The sequence below is a fragment of the Chenopodium quinoa genome, unplaced genomic scaffold (assembly GCF_001683475.1).
Source record: "Chenopodium quinoa cultivar QQ74 unplaced genomic scaffold, ASM168347v1, whole genome shotgun sequence".
Lineage (NCBI taxonomy): Eukaryota > Viridiplantae > Streptophyta > Magnoliopsida > Caryophyllales > Amaranthaceae > Chenopodium > Chenopodium quinoa.
In genome coordinates this window covers 8,731,668-8,750,044 of record NW_018744239.1, presented here as the reverse complement: position 1 = coordinate 8,750,044, position 18,377 = coordinate 8,731,668, and the positions used below count along the sequence as shown (strand labels likewise).

Below are 18,377 nucleotides of genomic sequence, written 5' to 3'. Positions count from 1 at the left end.
ACTTATCCAAGTGTTCCTAAACATAAGAATAAACCAATAAAAATCTAATGCAAGAAGCAACCAAAAATATGCAAGAAAAGCCAAAATTGATCAACAATGACATTTCACATGCAAACACGGCAAATGAAATAAAACCTTTTTAAAACCAAGTAAAAAGATATCAAAACAATGAAAAACTAACTAGAAACTCCTAAAAGATAGTGACATAAATGACACTTATCACGGTGTCGGGCGTGCACCAGGTCAACATAGACCGCATCAACTCACTGCTCGCTGAGGTGATTGACCGGTTGGGGTGCTTTTGTGCCACTTTATTCTTTTGCTGGTTGTAGCATAATTAAAAGACTAACCCCTTTTTCGGCTGATTGTGCAGGTGATGCTAAGGGTGGACGGCATGAAGGTCCCCTTGCGCAAGAAGCAAGAGGATGTAAGTGATGCCAATAGAAGGGCAGCCAACCTTATTGATGTTACCCAATATAACACCCTTATGTATGAAATCCAAACTAAAAGCCGAGAGATGAAACAGGAGGACCTAATCAAGGAGCTCACGGCTGCTGCTGACACGGCCAACAAGAAAGCAGCCGACTTTGAACTTCAAGTCAAAAACCTCCAAGCTGATGTCAAAGCATTGTGGGAGGGTGACAAGGAAAATGTTGAGCTGCGGTCAGAGGTCAACCGCCTGAAGAATGAGTTGGCCCAGACCCAGGCGGACCATAAGGGGAAGCTGGCGGCTGAGCAAAACCGGCTGATTGCCGAGAATGAGCGCGACTGTGAAGAGCGCATGAAGATGGCCTGGTCTATGATCCATCCGGACACCGACTTGGCTTTCTTTGACCTGCGGCACAAGTATGCCACTGAGGTGTTCGATGCCCAGGTTCTCGGAACAGAGAAGCCAACTCCCTTTAAAGAATGGGCCGGCATTGCCGAGGAGGAAGAAGAGGAGCAGACGGAAGATCAAGTGCCGGGTGGGGCTAACAAAGCTCAAGCCCAGAAAACTCAAGACGCTGCTCCTTCCGGCCAGGGTCAGCCGTCTCAGCGTCAGCAGCAGCAGCAGTAACCTGATTTGTTTCTTTTTTCTACTTCCGGCCTGCGAGCCGTGTACTTTAGATGTATCTCCTTCCCCGGGCATAGGTCCGGCTGACAATCATTTCTTATCAATATATTTTGCCAACTAAGTCGGTTTTTCCTTTGATGTTATTTGCTTTAATTTTTGCTCGTACAAATCTTTTCTTTTTGCAATTTGATTCGGTACGTGCGGTATGCCGGATGCATTGGCTCTGCCTGCCCCTAGACGGTTGTTTGCTTAATATACCCAACTCTAAGCAGGCAGCCATCCAAAAAAGCATCCGGACGGATAGATAGGCGGTCATTGACCGTATCTAAGGAAGTATAATTATTTTAAGTTGGATTAGCAGACGGTGCCGGCTAGGGCCAACCTGGATTATTCTTCTAACCGTCTGCCAGTTACCTTTTGGGTATCCGTCATTGTCAGCTGTTGGGATGCAGGCGGCCAATGGCCGGGCGTATGCATCATAGACCAGTTGTGAATTAATTTCTAAGGTTTTAACCTTACTTAATTTGGGTTTGTAACCAGTTGTAGTGCTTTTGGGCAAAGAACGGTTACATTTGACCAAGATTTGAGTTACCGTCTATGTTGCTTTGAAGCAACGACCGGTTGTATCATAGTTTCAATTGATCATTCAAACGACCATGAGTTATCTTTAACCTAGACAGTCGGTTAAAGCCGCTTGAGTTATGATTTATAGAACAATATACCACCCAAATGAGAGATGCTCTCTTCGACGAATTCACCCAGATGGGCGTCGCCGGTTGCCTGCTCATGTTGGAGCAGGCGGTTTAATATGTATCCGGCCATTGGCCTTATGAATAGCTAAGTTTGATACTTAGCCTACGTCTACTTAGTTTAGAGGAGTTGCCCGGTTGTGCACTGCACAAATGGGACTTTGTACAAAAGACAATGAAAATAAAGCATTCTTTCATTAATATACTCTATTTACAAAGATTTACAAGTCCTTAGAAATATTACTTTTTCAAGTTATCTACATTCCAAGTTCTAGCTAGCTCCCTGCCGTCTGGAGTTTCCAGGCGGTAGGTGCCGCCTCTAACTTCTTCAAAAATCCGGTAGGGACCCTCCCAATTAGGGGTTAACTTTCCTAACTCATTAGCCTAATGGTTGCCTCCATTTTTCGTAATACAAAGTCCCCCACTTTTAAGGGTCGTTTGTGTACTCTTCTATTGTAGGCCCTCGTCATTCTCAGACGGTATATCTCACGACACAAGGCGGCATTGCCCCTGCGCTCCAGGAGTGAATCCAATGCTAGACGCATGGCCTCCCAATTTGCCTCTTCATCATAGAGCATGATTCGAAGCGTTGGATCATAAAGTTCGATAGGCAGGACGGCTTCAGTGCCGTATGTCATGAGAAACGGGGTTTCACCGATTGCCCTTTTTTCAGTTGTCTGATGGCCCATAAGACATGAGGCAACTCATCTGCCCATAGACCGCCAGCCCTTTCAATTTTCTTCTTAATGCCGTCTGAGATGAGCTTGTTGAAGGCTTCAACTTGGCCGTTTGCTTGAGGATGGCCGACTAATGCAAAACAGTGTGAGATCCCCTGATCTCCCAACTAGCTCTTGAAGGTAGGCGTTTCAAACTGAGGGCCATTGTCAAAGACCATAGACATAGGTACCCCAAACCGGGTGATGATGTTTCTCTGGATGAAAGAGATGACATCCTTTGTCTTAATGCCCTTGACCACCTCTGCCTCAACCCATTTGGTGAAGTAATCTAAAGCCACCAAGATATACCTCCGTCCGCCTGTAGTAGGAGTATATGGATCCAAGATGTCCATGCCCATTTTGCAAATGGAACTGGGCTGTAGATAGCCGTCAAATCAGTAGCCGGACGGTGTTTGAGCCGGCCAAATCTTTGACACTTATCGCACTTCTTCACCATTTCCATGGCGTCTGCCTCAATTGTGGGCCAAAAGTAGCCTTGCCGCCTGGCCCGTTTCGCTAGAGTTCTGCCGCCGATATGTGATGCACAAAAGCCCGAGTGCAGATCCTCTAGAACTTCTTTCCCCCTTTCTGGGGTAACACATTTCAGCAGCGGCTGGAGGTAACCCTTCCTGAAGAGTTCTCCCTTATAGATCTCAAAACTTGAGGCTCGCTTTTTCAATGCAGCCGCTTCTGAAGGGCGTCTAGCAAAGTGTCGTCTTCCAAATAAGCCCGGATGGCATTCATCCAGGTAGAGCTTTGGTCAAAAAATCCAATGGGATCATGTTCAATGCTTCTTTTTTCCATGACTTCCCAAAAGACTAACCTAGGCGCATCACAAGAGGCGGATGATGTCAACTTAGATAGTGCATCCGCCTGATTATTCTCTTACCTAGGCACCTGACTTAGATGAAATTCGTCAAGTGTCCCGGCCTCGTCTTTGACCGCATGCAGATATTTGATCATAGCCGGATGGGTGGCCTCGTAGTCACCATGGTATTGGCTAATGATCAACTGAGAATCAGAGTAGGCGTCAACTTTTCTTACCCCTGCCGCCTTACACATGCGGTAACCGGCTAGCAGGGCCTCATATTTCGCCACATTATTCGAGGCTTGGAACTTGAACCGTAGTGCATATTCATACTGGTCCCCTTCTGGAGACTTGCAGTTTACGCCTGCACCAGAGCTGTTCATAGTAACGCTCCCGTCTACATAAACCTATCAGACCTGATCAACATTGTCCGGCTGAGCCGGCCTTGTCATTTCCACAATGAAGTCGGCGAATGCCTGACCTTTCACTGCCTTTCTTGATTCGAAGGTGATTTCAAGACTTTGCATTTCAATAGCCCACTTGAGCATTCTGTCGGATGACTCCAAGGTTTTCATAGGCCGCTTGAGGGGTTGGTCTGTGTAGACCACCACCAGATGTGCCAAGAAGTATGGTTTCAACTTCTTGATTGCCATGAACAAGGCAAGGCCCAATTTTTCAACCAAGGGGTACCGCAGCTCAGCATTTCAAAGAACATGGCTAATGAAATAGACCGGGAGCTGAATGTCGTCTTTCTCAGCTAGGAGAATGACATTGAGGGCATGATCTGAGACGGCCAAGTACATATAGAGAACCTCTCCTGCTAGAGGGCTGACCAGCCGTGGAAACGAGTGGAAGTGCTCTTTCAATTTCTAGAATGCCGCCTCAGCATTTTCCCCCCATTCGAATCTAGTCTTCTTCTTGATTACCTGGAAGAAGTAGAGGCACTTGTCGCCTGACCGACTGAGGAATCTCCACAATGCCGCCAGACAACCGGTAAGTTTTTGTACTTCCTTGACAGTGCGAGGTGACTTCATGTCAATTACTGCCTGTACCTTTTTCGGGTAGGCCTCTATCCCCCTTTGATCAATCAAAAATCCGAGAAACTTCCCAGACTCAACACCAAAGACACACTTTTTAGGATTAAGCATGACCTTATTCCGCCTGAGGGTGGTGAAGGTTTCTCGGAGGTCAACAAGGTGATCCGTATGTAGCTTAGATTTGACTATCATGTCATCAATGTACGCCTCTACAATCCTCCCAATTTGATTAATGAATACCGTATTAATCATTCTCTAGAAGGTAGCAGGCACATTTTTCAGCCCAACGGCATCACCGTATGACTGAATAACCCTTGATCAGTGACGAATGTCGTCTTTCTCTTAATCTTTCTTCCACAAGGGTATCTGGTGGAAGCCTGAATAGGCGTCCATGAAGCTCATCAAGGCATGACCGGCTGTAGAGTCGACCAGACTGTCGATCTTTGGAAGTGGATAGCTATCCTTTGGACATGCCTTGTTCAAATCTGTGTAATCAACACACATCCGCCAGGTGCCATTCGACTTTTTAACAAGGACAATGTTTGCTACCCAATACGGGTAGTAGCATTACCGAATGAACCCAGCATCTAGCAACTTCTTGACCTCGGCGGCTACCGCTTGAGATCTTTCCTCGCCGTGGTTCCTTTTCTTTTTCCTAACTGGCTTCTTTTTTGGATCCACGACGAGTTTATGGACAGTAAGATATGGGCTGACGCCTGGCATCTCTTCTACTTCAAAGGCAAAAATGTCTTTGAATTCCTTCAGCAGTTGGTGCAAATCTGCACCCAACTTGTTAAAAGCAACCGTCCCCACTTTAATGGTTCGTTCCGGACGGCTGTCATCTAGAACAATATCAATATTTTCATTAACCGGCTAGGGACGGAGATCATCTGACCGCTCCCCGATCAGTGATTGCTATTGCTTCTTTTTTTTTACGGCCACCGGGTGGTCCGCCTTTCTCTTTTTGCCGGCTGCTTATGGAGAAAGCGCGGCTTCCTTGAAGTCATCAAGGTTGTTGGGCTCCTCGCCTTGGTCGGCTGTGGCCATAGTAGGCTTGACGTTTGAGAGATAACACTCCCTTGCCGTCTTTTGATCCCCATTCAGGGAACCCACTGACCCATCATCCCTCTCAAATTTGATCAGCATGAGGGATGGGATGATGACTGCCTTGGACTCGTTGAGGGTTGGACGGCCCAAAATCAGATTATAGGCGGTCAATTCCTCGACCACCAAGAACTTGACGACCATATGTCGTCCCTCCCCCTTTTCTCCTAGCCGGATAGGTAGGTCAATCCTCCCCACCGGATGCACTACCCCTCACCCAAAACCAACTAAGGGGTGAGAGACTTCGTGCATGCTGCTAGGCTTGTACTTGAGCTTTGCCAAGCACCTGTAGCTGATAAGGTCAGACGAGCTTCCGGTATCAATAAGGATCTGGCCCACTCATTGGTTGGAAACCTTGCATTCGATGACTAGAGGGTCATCATGAAGCCGCCTGACCTTGCCCGGGTCCTTCTCAGAGATGATGACCTCAGGGAAGGTGTCTTTTGACGCCTGGCCCTCATCCACTGAGTTGAACTCCAACTTTCTGATGTTGTCCTTAGTGCCCCGGATGGTAGGACCCCCTCCCGCGAAGCCGCCTGCTATAGTAAAGATCACCTCTTCATTAGTGTCAGACCTTATAGTAAGGTTGTTAGGCTTCTTGAACAGATTTCCTTTGTTTGTTTTGGGATTACCCTTGGACTTCAGCATATAGGACTTCAAAGCCCCCTCATCAGCAAGACGGTCCAGTAACCGCCTGAGGCTATAACAGCCATTGGTGTCATGGCCAATATCCTCATGGAACTAACAGTACTTGCTCTTGTCCTGGTTTTTTATGAGACTTTTCATAGCAGCCGGTTTTTCAATGGTCAACCGATCTTTTATCTCCATGAGGATGGAGGAGCAGTCCTTGTTGAACTCATACTTAGGGACGTACGGCTTCAACTCTCTTTTTTTTTCTAGGACAGCTGACCAGAATGGTCCGCCACCCAGATTTCTTTTCTTTTCTTGCTTTCTTCTTCTTTAGCCGGCTGAGCAGACCGGCTCTCATTTTTGTCGGACTTTTTAGGATCCGACGGCTGCTTGATGGCACAAAGCTCCGTCGCCTGTATGTAGGCTTCTGCTTCCATTAATGCCTCTTGGAGGGTAGCAACCCTCTTTCTGACCAGGTCGAACTTAATGGTCGACCCGTCCTTCAGACCATTGAAGAAGTCTGTATAGGCAACTTCGTCAGACAGCCCTTGGACCATAATTCTCATCAGATTGAACCGCCTGACATAGGACCTTAGTCCTTCCCTATCTCCCTACTGAATAGCCCCCAAGTCAAGACTTGTCTTTTTGGCAGGGATGTTCATAGAGAAGTTGGACGCGAACAATTATGCAAGCGTCTTGAAGTTGTTGATGCACCCGGCTGGTAGATTGCCAAACCATCGTTGGGCTATGCCCTTCAATGTTGCCGAGAAGCATCGGCACCAGGCGACATCATCCAACCCCTGTAAGTACATAAGGTTGGTGTAAGCCATTAAGTGGTCTTCCGGGTTGGTGGTACCGTCATAGGTACCAACCAACACGTTCTTAACCTTGGCCAGCTGATCCCCCTCGGTTATCTCCCTAGAGAACGCCAACGGCTGTTCCCCAAGGTTTCGCAGTCGGAGCTGCCAGTCCATGGGCTGGACATTTTGTGCCGCCTGACCCCCAAAGAGGGCCGGCTGCATGTTTGGTGATCCATACGACATGTATGGTTGTTGGGGCACATACGGAGCCGGCTGGATAATCTAAGGGCCAGTATGTGCAGACATGCTGCGCGACTGACTCTCTTGGTTTTTTTCCGAATACTTCATTGAAGTATTCCGGAAACTGTCTAGGTAAGTCGACGTTGAGGCCGACTCAGACAATTGTTGACTTCTCTTCTGCTGGATTAACATCCGGGCATCTGAGTTAGTCCTTTTTGACCCATCCGTTGTACTTGTCGGATGGCCTTCCATTGCCCTGATTCAGGCAAACGAAGTTTGAACAGGTCGATCATGGGCCGGTCCACCCCCTTTGGTTTACGGTGTGGCGTAGGCACACGATCTTTCACATGCTTCTTCCTAGAAGGAGAATGCTTCTTGGCCGACTGACCCTTGTTGGTGCCAGTTGACTTATTTATTAGGTCCTTGATTTCCACTTTGAAACTCGTCATGAATGTCATGAGTTCGTCTCTAGTTACGGGGGCTACACCCTCCGCCGCCTGGGGTCGCCCAGCCGGCTTAGCGGTTGGGCTGCTAGGACCAGCTTTGTCTTCGCCCCGTTCCTTTGTTTCCTTGGAACGGGTGCGTCTCATTTTAAATGACCCGTCTGGGGCCACGTAGGTGTCAACCTCAAAGTCGTCACCACTATCTTGGTCCGTGTGGACCTCAGTTTCGGCCATAGGTCGTTTGCCTTCAACAGGCGGTACAGACTTTGATGCCATCTAGGAAGCACTCTCCCCACATACGGCGCCAAATGTTTCGGGGTTTTTGGAGTCCCTCGGGAGAGTTACAATTCCAAGAATGCTCGTCGACCGTCTGTACCTGCAAACCACGAAAACTCCGGTTGGGTGGAGTTCCGCCTCCGACGATCAAGTTAGAATGTTTCTTGATGTATAAAAGTGCGGAACGTAAAGGTTTTTCTCTCAGATTCCGAGAGAATTCTGCAATTGATATTGCTCGGGTTTGGTGTGTATATTTATGAATGTGTAATAAATGAGGATTTTCCTCTATTTATAGTGGAAGGGATCAGTTCCCCTTTTAGGGTTAAAGTGTCACGTGTTAGTAGAGGATTGGATCCCCTAGGACCTCTCTGAGGCTGACACGTGTCGGCATGCTATAGGGCCATGTGGACAGGGTATTTTTACCCTAAACAACAATGACAATTTTAGTTTTGAAAAGCCTTTGAAAAAAAATATCTATTGCACGTCTACAACAGTAACAACCTGAGAGTAAGAGATAACTCAAGTGGTTAGACCTCCCTTCTCGATTCCAGATGATTTTGAGATCAATTCTCACCACTCTTGTGACTTTTTAAATATCAACCACAAAAAAAAAAAAAAAAAAAAAAAAAAAAAAAAAAAAAATCCCCAACAATAGCAAACTAGGGCAACGTTCGGGCTACTAGCTAGTTTAAGATTTAGTAGAAGATTTTTTTTTATTTTTTTTTTATTTTGACAAAAAATAGATGTTGCTTACATGAGGTAACAACGAGCAAAATGGTGTTAAGTCCATTCACGCTCCAAATTTAGAGCTATCCCCCATTGATATCCTATATTAACAAGGCATTTTGGAAAATAAAACCTTGTTTTTTGGAATTTATTCATTTACTACTGCTCATTTGGATTTTGTTGTTTGCCTTTCTTGTGCCAATTCCATTTTAAGACTTTAGTTAATGGATAATTTAACGTCGTCTATTTCTTATTGTCTGCAATTCTGGGTAAGAGGAGAGAGTAACCATAACTTAGAGAGAGAAATCGGAGAGGATTCCACTCGAATTCCAAGTGGCATTGGTTGACCATCAACAAAATTTCAGATTTTCAGCTCGTGAGTTGGATCCTTTCACTAATGACTCCGTGCTCCACTTCAACTTTAAACATCTCCGTCCATCCATATCTTAGTGCTAGTGCTAAATTAAAACATTATAAAATCAGACAACAACAATTTACGAATCCAACAATTAATAAATGAGATAATAAGTAATTACTAGTTCAAACAAATAACTCAATACTAGCAGAATTAAGTACAATGAACACAAGCATAATCTAAATTATATTCATGACAAAATGCATAAATCTGTTATCCTTATTGCAGAACTACAATTTCAGTTCCATACAAATCGCACAAATGCATCACTTCTAAATGCATCCACATATATAATATGATACATTATTCAACCCAATAATCCATTAGATAATAATCCCAACCATATTAGAGCACAATTTTCATTTTCAATAAGTTCAAGTACCTTTAAGAAATCAAACCACCTGTTGTGATGTTGTCTCCAGCATAATCCAGCACCGTTAGTCCATTCCCCTTCGATTTGCCGGCAATGATTTGACCGGTATATATTAGGAATGGATCCTCAGTACAAGCTATACCGGTTAGGTGACGGCAGAATAAGGTTTCTCCCTTTTACCACCACTATAATTGCAATTGCAATCTAGGGTTTGAGATCAAGGTTTGAACTCACGCAGTTACATCTTTCTGTTAACGTCCATATCTTTGAAAACGGGGTACGACTTACAAGAATTGCCAAGAAACATGAGAGAGTACTAATTTGCCCCTCATTTAACACGGGAAAAGACCACACCACCCTTATATTAACAAGTTTTGTTGATATTGGTATCAACTTGTATTTTTTCCCAAATATACCTAATCACCCTTCTCTTTTTGCAAATATTACCAAAATGCCCCTTAATCGATGTTTTTTGTCCATCAACACGATTAACTCATACTCCCTAATGTAAACAAAAGGAAATTTTGTTAATTACTACCTCAAAAATAGAGGCTTTGTAAATTACTACCCTTACAAAAAAAAGTTGTTAATTACTACCCCTAAAACTGATTAATTCAGGTGATTGCTACCTTTTCCCTAATCAAACCCTAATTAGGTAATTTAAGCTCTTAGTGACATCATTGTCTAGCAAAATTGTAATTAATTGTTTTTAAGCCATGATTAATTAAATAGACCCTAACACCACCACTGCACCACCTCCGACAGACCCCTTACCCCATCCCCACCATCTCCGGCAGCCCCTTACCCCATCACCCCCTTGTCGGCGAGCTGATAAGCAGCCTACCCCCACCCCGGCATCCACCCCACCTCTAAACCACCCATTGCACTACCTCTAAACCCCCAACCATCCCTCATACCCTTGAAAAATCCCCCCTCCCCACCCACCGGCGGCCCTAACCCTCTCTCCCTCGCCGAAGAACCCGACTGGCCCTCCCTAACCCTCCTCCACCTCCTTAGTCCGTTAATCACCACCCTTAAAGTCCCAAAATTAAAACCCTAAAATTGAAACCCTAAGGGTGGTGATTAATGGGGAAAGGGGGTGGAGGCAGATTAGGGAAGGTCGAGCAAGGTTTTCCGGCAAGGGGAAGGGAATCAGGGCCGCCGCGGGTGGGGAGGGAGGGTTTAATGAAAGGGAGGTGGTTTAAGGGTGGGCGGATGGTGGTTTTAGGGTGGGGACCGAGAAAGGGGTGTTGTCATGGTGGGGAGTTGGAGGAGGTAGGTTCGGTGGTGGTGCAATGGTGGTGTGGAGGTGGTTCTAGGGTCTAATTAGTTAATTAAGGTTTAAAAGTAACTAATTATAAATTAGCCGTATAATAATATATTTAAGAGATTAATCGCCTGATTAGGAAAAAGGGTAGTAATCACTTGAAATTAATCACTTTTAGAGTAGTAATTAACAACTTTTTTTTAGGGTAGTAATTCACAAACCCTTTGTTTTTGAGGTAATATTAACAAAATTTCCTAAAACCCTTCTATCTCAGCTATCACTTCTCCTAAAACCCTTCATTCTCCAACTCTCTACTCTCTTCTTCGTCCTCCTCTAATGGCGACCAACGCCATTCGTCTCCGCCGAGCACTCTCTCTGTCCTCCACCTTCCTCGCCACTCATCGAAACCTCTCAACCACCTCAAATTCTCTCTCCTCTCTCCTCCTCCAAATCCCCCTTTTCTCCTCTTCTACACCATCTTCTACCTCCCCTTCATTCTTCCGTCGTTTCTTCCACTCTACCCACTTCTATCTCTCTCCCGCGAGATCGTTCAACGATGTCGAAAAGATCGATCCCGATACAATTTTATTCGAGGGTTGTGATTACAAACACTGGCTTATTGTTATGGACTTTGGAAAGGATCCTCAACAACGACCTTCTCCTCAAGAAATGGTTGAAACTTATGTTCAAACTTTGGCTAAAGTTGTAGGAAGGTATTCGTTTTTTGCTTCTCGAATTATTTGTTTGTTTGTTTTTTGAATCTGAATTTATTCATGGTTTAATTGATTGAAAATGAGGGGTTATTGTTTTATTTATTTATTTATTTATTTATTTTATATTATAAGTTCAATGAATTAGGCTTCATTTGGTTGAGGGAAGTATTTTCTCATTTTCATTCAGAGTTTATGCCCTGTTCTGTGTTCTTCCCACCTTACTAAAAAAATAAGTAAAAAGAAAAAAAAAATCAATTTTAATTGAAAAGATTCAGTAACTTCAATTAAAAATCGACAAAAATTAATACGAAGAAGTTGCAATTAGTAAAATTAGTTGTAATTGGTAAATGTCAGTTTAATTTGTAGGTGGGATGTAATTGCTGGGTAGTGGGTGTGAATATGGCAAGGTGGTGGCGGTTGGCTAGGCATGTTGATGGGGCGGTTGTGTTGGCAGCTAGGGTGTACGGAGATGGTCCGGGATGAGGAGGGTAAGTGGTGTGACTATGGCGAAGTGGTGACGATTGACTAGGCAGGTTGATGGTGTGGTCTGGGAGACATATTGCTCAATCTGGAGGTAGGTGGTGCTGGTGTGAGGTTGTATTTGGAGGGAGGTTTGATGGTACTAATTTGTGGCAGTGGTTTATTAGTAGAGGTGTCGTGATTTTGGCGGCTGGGGCTCCATAGGTAGAGTGGTTATGGATTTATGGTTGTAGGGTCTGTTGCAAGGGAGTTTTGGTAGGGGGAGAGGGGGAAGAAGCTGATTATGCATTAATGTCATTAGATTGCTACTAGTAACCCTTGGTATTGGCAAAATGTTATGGTTTATTGATGACATTAACCAAATAGATTTTGAATTCTAGTTATTCTACAAATATTACAGCCACAAATAGGAAATATAGATAAGAAAAAGCACAATAAAGGGGAATCATGGTCTTATCTTGACATGGAAGTACTAATTGTAGCAACTCTCTCCCTCAAAAAAAATAAAATAAAAAAAATAAAATAAAATAAAAAATTGTAGCAACTCTCCCTCTTTGAACTAAGAACTAGTTCGGACTTCCCCGATGGCCAGGTGGATCACTGGTTTTGTTCATTCCTTTATTATGAAAATTGTACTAAACTTTATAGGCCAGGCCTAACATGTGTGTATTCATTACAAAGAATAATTGTATTGCAGCAATGGATACTAGGGGACTAATTTAAGGGAGAGATTCCAGGGAAGTTAGTTTATGTAAGATTTGGGATAAACAAAACAAAAGTGGGGTAAAAAGTTTCTTGTGCTTGGTATGAGGGGAACAATTGCATCTATATTGCAACAAGATTATCTCACAACAAATACATATTAGCTATTTGTTCTTGCAATTCACTCCAGTGTATTGTAATGAATCCCTTAACCCACTTAAGCTGTCCATTTGATCAGAAATTCAGTGACCTCTTTCTCTCTCTCTATAATAAAATACAGTCTCTTCTTCCTAATCTGTTCTTAATAAGCATTTTAGCCTGTTCTATTTCTATCATGCTTGTTTCAATCAAGCACTAGAGTCATATGTGTTGTTCTTGGATTAATATGTAGTTCTTTCTCAACATTATCAGTGTTGAAGAGGCAAAGAAGAGAATGTATGCATGTAGCACCACTACTTACACTGGTTTTCAAGCTGAGATGGATGAAGAGACATCACAGAAATTTGAGGGTAATATTGTGCTTAAATAAATTATTCTAATTGCCAAACTATAATGTTTCCTTAATAGATGAACTTTTCTGCAGGTATGCCTGGAGTTATTTTCGTATTGCCAGATTCATACATAGACCCAGTGAACAAGGAATATGGAGGTAAAAGCAACTTATGCTTCTATATGCAGTCACTTTTAAGCAAATTGAAGCTGGGGATATTTGTTGGTCATTTCTCACATTTATGTTGTCAAGTTTTTCCCACTGTTGTTTCTATAGCTTTAGTTTCAGTGTATCCTGCATGGCTTAATGTTATGCCTACTTACTGATGTTTTGTTTTGAATTTCCCACTACAATGTACAGGAGATAAGTACATTAATGGAACCATCATACCTAGACCACCTCCAGTTCAGTACGGCAGAGTAAAGAGACATAGACCAAATGAACAAAGGCCAATGAATAATCCAATGCCTGGAGAAGGGAGAGGCTATATGCCACAGGGTGGTAATCTAGAGCGCCAAAACACTCCTCGTCAGGGAGGGATGGGCTACCCGCCAAATAGGACAAATTATCCTGAGCAAGGAAGGGATGGTTATCAGGGTGGTGGAAACACTTACATGCCTCCTCATCAGGGAGGCAGAAACACTTATGTGCCTCCTCAGCAGGGTGCTGGAAACACTTATGTGCCTCCTCAGCAGGGTGGTGGAAACAGTTATGTGCCTCCACATCAGGAAAACTACAACCATAGTTATACCCATCAGCATCAGACGCAAAATTTCCCCAGGGACCATGGTACTCCTGTGAGTCCTGTCCCACATGGACAGAGCAGCAATTACCCAGGAGAACATGGTTATAACCATCCCCAAGGACAGATGAGGAACTACCCTAGTAACCATGGCGGCTACACACCCCAAAGACCAATGGAATATTCTAATGATGGTAGGAACTACGCTCCTCCGTCTCCAGCAATAGGAGCTGATGGACAAACTGGGGTTGGATCTTTTGAACAAAGTGAGGCTGGACGATATGGTCAAGGACCCAGTTGTACTTCTTCCCAGGGAGCAAGTATAAATTATGGTCCAGAATATGCACCTCAAGCAGAAAACCAAAGATTTTCGCAGATGCCAGATGAACAGAACTCTAGGAACTATTCACCTGCAATGCAAACTGGAATGAATCAAGTAAGTGATGCTTTCTTCTAGTACGTAATTTTTGTCATACTTGGTTAATAATGCATTTTAGGCTTTTTAGTCTTTCCTGGCAAGACATAGAAATGGAATCGGGACAGCTTTCAGCTGTGATGTTCAGACTCAGCTTTTACTTCAGCTGACCTGTATCAACCTGACCCTAACTGGATGTGAACATGGGATGTGGTTCAGACCTTCCATGAGAAAAATGTATTTATCATGAAATCAAAATGGTCTGAGAATCTTTGTTAAGGTTTCGAAAACCCTAGATCTGAAAACTGGTGCCACCAAATCAAGATAAATAAAATATACTAAGAGAATGTAGGCTTGAGTTTGAACATAGGTGTCCTAACTCTTCTAAGAGAGGACACATTTATGGAGCTTTTGGTGATCAATCCAGGATGAGCTTTAAGACAAGTATCCCTCATGTGGCCTGGCCTGATCTGTGCTTTTCAAGCATAGCAACATAGCATCCTAGCCCCAAAAGTGTTGTGCGGGCTAAACCATCTGACTCAGCATCCAGTTATCTGTAATTTGCACTTTGACCTTTTTTTATTTTTTATTGCTTAAATCGAATGGTGTCATAAATATTAAGCCATCGTATATGAAGTATATAGGGAACCACAAAGCAAGAGATGCATGTGAGATTCGATCTTAGAGATCCCAAGATTTTAACCTACTAAACTTTTTGTCATCCACAATAATAAGCCACCCTTTGGTTTGGCATGAATGAGAAGTAATGAAGTTTGGGACATTTGTTCAGTTATTTATAGAGGCTCTATCTCAACTCAGTTGATGAAAGTTGCAAAGAGAAGCTTACTTTATTAGGGCATTGTACTAACCCATGATTTTTGTTTTGGCTTGTTGGCCCTACATTTTGGGCAGGGCTAGCAAATGGATCAGGTCGGGTCGGGTTCGTGTGCAGATCAACTGATTTCGGGTCAGCTACCCCCTAACCCGAACCTGATCCATTTAACTTTTCGGGTTGAAAATCCCAAACTGAACTTGATATTGACCTTATATGACCTTTTTTTTTTTTTTTTGTTTTTTTTGGGTTTATATCTGGTTGCTTTAACCTGAAATTGACCAGATTTTTTCTTCAAATATTAATCTGATATTTTGTCAAAAAAAAATAAAAAAAAATTAATAATAATCTTATGTTAGATTCAGTTCTTCAATTAGGTAAACCGTATAAATCAGGTGAACAGTATAGATTATATGAATAAGACTATACAAATTATGTAAACCGTATAAATTATATCAACAAAACAACAACAATAGAAATTAATAACAGAATTATAAGTGCATTAAACTTGTACTTTAACATGAACAACAACAAAAATCTAAAAGTAAAACAATACATACAATAACGTATAATAAAATTCAAAATTAGTAAAAACAACAAGCAGTATCCAATGAAGGGGAGGAGCACTTGAAGTTTGAGCACTTGCAACTTGAAGCTTGATGTCCGCTAAGGAGGAGCACTTGCAACTTGCAAAGGATTTTAGGAATTGATTTTTTGAGTTGAAGAGAGAGAAAATTGTTGTTTATTTACCTTAGGAGATTGAACTTTGAAGCCCTTGAAGAACAGTGAGAGCAGATGAGAGAGAGGTATGGAGCAGCGGCTAGTCGGCTACATCTAATACAAGTGATCCTTAGGGTTTTACTTTTTACAAGGAACATGATTTTGGGCATGGGTTGGTTACTTTAGAGTTTTTTTAAAATGTTATTATTTTTCCTGATTTGTTTTCGGGTTATTCAGGTCAGGTTCGGGTTAACCCGACCTGATTTCGACCCAATAGGTTTTTCGGGTTATATGGGTCATTTTTGGGTTAGAATTTTCAACCTTAACCTAACCCATTTTAATTTCAGGTTGGGTTCGTGTCGACCCATTTAAGTTTTCAGGTCGAAAATCTCAACCCTAGCCCGCTATTTTAAGGTCGGGTTCGTGTCAGGTTATCGGGTCGCGTCAGCTTTTGCCAGCCCTAATTTTGGGTCATGTTCAAACTTCGAAAATTTTTGTCAGGTTCCAGTTTTTAGTAGAGGACATGTACCTATGTACTCTCCTCTATCCTTGATTATTCGATATGCAAAACAGAATCTGTTTACATAGCTCTTAAAAATTATGTGAAGTATTTCTCAAAGTAGAAATACTAAACATTTATTTACTGTATACATCACATAATTATAGATTTCCCTCGTAATTCTGTTTTGTGAAATTTCGTAAATGCTAATCAATATCCTAAAATCTATGTTCAAAGAAACCCTTCAAAGAATACAGTAGCACTTTTGTATAGCTATTTTTTTTAAAAAAAAAAATTAAATATCCAGGATAGATAACTGTCATCTTAGGTTTGTGCCTTTCATTATCTGGCAATAGAGGAATAATGTGACTGACTGCTACTCTTTAGTTCCCATTTTTAAATTTTGGCTTTCATATCTGTTTGTTAGTACTCTATTCCTCTGGAATCACATTGATCCTAATCTTATAATATGATTATAGTTCAATTTACCAAAATACCTTTGGCGATGGATGTTGAATCTTTTCTATCCTATGCTCACAACTTACTGACTTAGTTATAGTTAAAAACTTTTATCATAATTTGATTTTTGCTTAGGACAGGTGAACTTTTTGCAAGTTTTCAATAGGATTATGTTATTATTATTTGAGGCCGGAAAGAGAATTCATTTTCTCCCATTTTTTTACAGAGAAAATTTTGAACGCATATTCAACACCATAGCAGCCTATGAAGCTTTTTAAAGTTGAGAAACTGCGTCAGTGTCCACAGGCTTGGAGGAGGAATGTGCGGATAGGATTTGATGAACAGGATTTCAGTTGTGTCAGTAATGAATTAAAAAGAACTCACTTTATGGCTTCCTTGAGCTATTATGCAAGCTTGAAGTTATGTACAAGGTTTTAAGAATTATTCACCTTTGAAGTTATATATAAGTTTATAAATATTATGACTTGCATCTATAATAATTCTGTGTCAACAAATCTCTTTGTTTCACTTATTAGTATAGAGGCTGTTGTTAACCTCAATCTGGAGATCATGTATAAATGCATTATAGTAGGTCTCCGAGTTGATGTACATCAATGTGCCGATGTCTTCTGGTTTTTTTTTTCCTTATAGCATGCAAGTGAGAGTAGTGTTACTGTGTTGGTATGATAAATCAATCAACAGGGTTGAGCAAATTTGTCCTCTCATAGGGGCGTTTGTTGTGATATTCGGGTAACTGTTGGGAAGTTTATGATAATAGCATTTTTGTCGAGAGGACCCTGTCAAGTTCTTAATAGCAACCTATTAACCTAATTTGATTAATAATGAGCTATTGATCAACTTGATATTTAAATAAAGAGTTGTACTTAATATTTCCCCTATTCCCTAACTATGAAAATTCTTTTACTCCATTCCTAGCCGGTGAAGGCTACACATACGAGTGTTTGGTTTGTGCACCTGGGTGCATCATGCGCATAGTGAACCCGGTAAAACTAAAAAAAGCGTAAAGAACATATGAGTGTTTGAAAAAAAAACATACCAGTGTTTGAAAAAGAACATATCTGTGTTTAACAAAAGAACATGTTTGTGTTTGACAAAGAACATGGAATAACAAAGAACATAAAGTCTTTACAAAAAATACATGATAATACATTAAAGAACATGTTCTTTTTCATGGCTACTTAGGTGGTTGAATGTGTTCGAAAAAGAACATACATGTGTTTGACAAAAGAATATGTTTATGTTTGACAAATAACATGTCATTACAAAGAACATAAAGTCTTTAAAGAAATAACATGATAATACATTAAAGAACATGTTCTTTTTCATGGTTACTCGGGTGGTTAAATTTACCATTTTTTTATGTACATAAATTAAAGAACATATTGTATAATATAAAAAAACATAATGATCAAACTTGAAGAACATATAATGCTCGCGTTCTTTATAAATGTCAATAATATTCTTTTTTTTTCGCCCGTGTTCTTTAAAATATGCTGAATGTTCTTTCCAAGTGCACCATACGCATGGTGCACCGGATGTACCATAAAAATGTCACACATACAAGCCTGGTTTGTGAGCCTAATATACGATTTGACATGGCAATATTTTATTGGGCAAAAAATTAGACTCAATTCCACTTAAATTCAAATTTCATTTAAAATTCAAA

The 18,377-nt window shown here is 41.8% G+C and overlaps 1 protein-coding gene across 1 annotated transcript; it reads left to right on the top strand.

Moving 5' to 3' along the window:
- The first annotated feature begins 10,897 nt into the window (after positions 1 to 10,897).
- On the top strand, positions 10,898 to 17,218 carry LOC110694459 (multiple organellar RNA editing factor 1, mitochondrial-like). Its single transcript, XM_021871635.1, has 5 exons — positions 10,898 to 11,351; positions 12,945 to 13,042; positions 13,117 to 13,182; positions 13,384 to 14,201; positions 16,917 to 17,218. Exons 1-5 carry the CDS (start codon positions 10,975 to 10,977, stop codon positions 16,926 to 16,928), a joined length of 1,371 nt encoding a protein of 456 aa, XP_021727327.1. The 5' UTR covers positions 10,898 to 10,974; the 3' UTR covers positions 16,929 to 17,218.
- Positions 17,219 to 18,377: the final 1,159 nt, after the last annotated feature.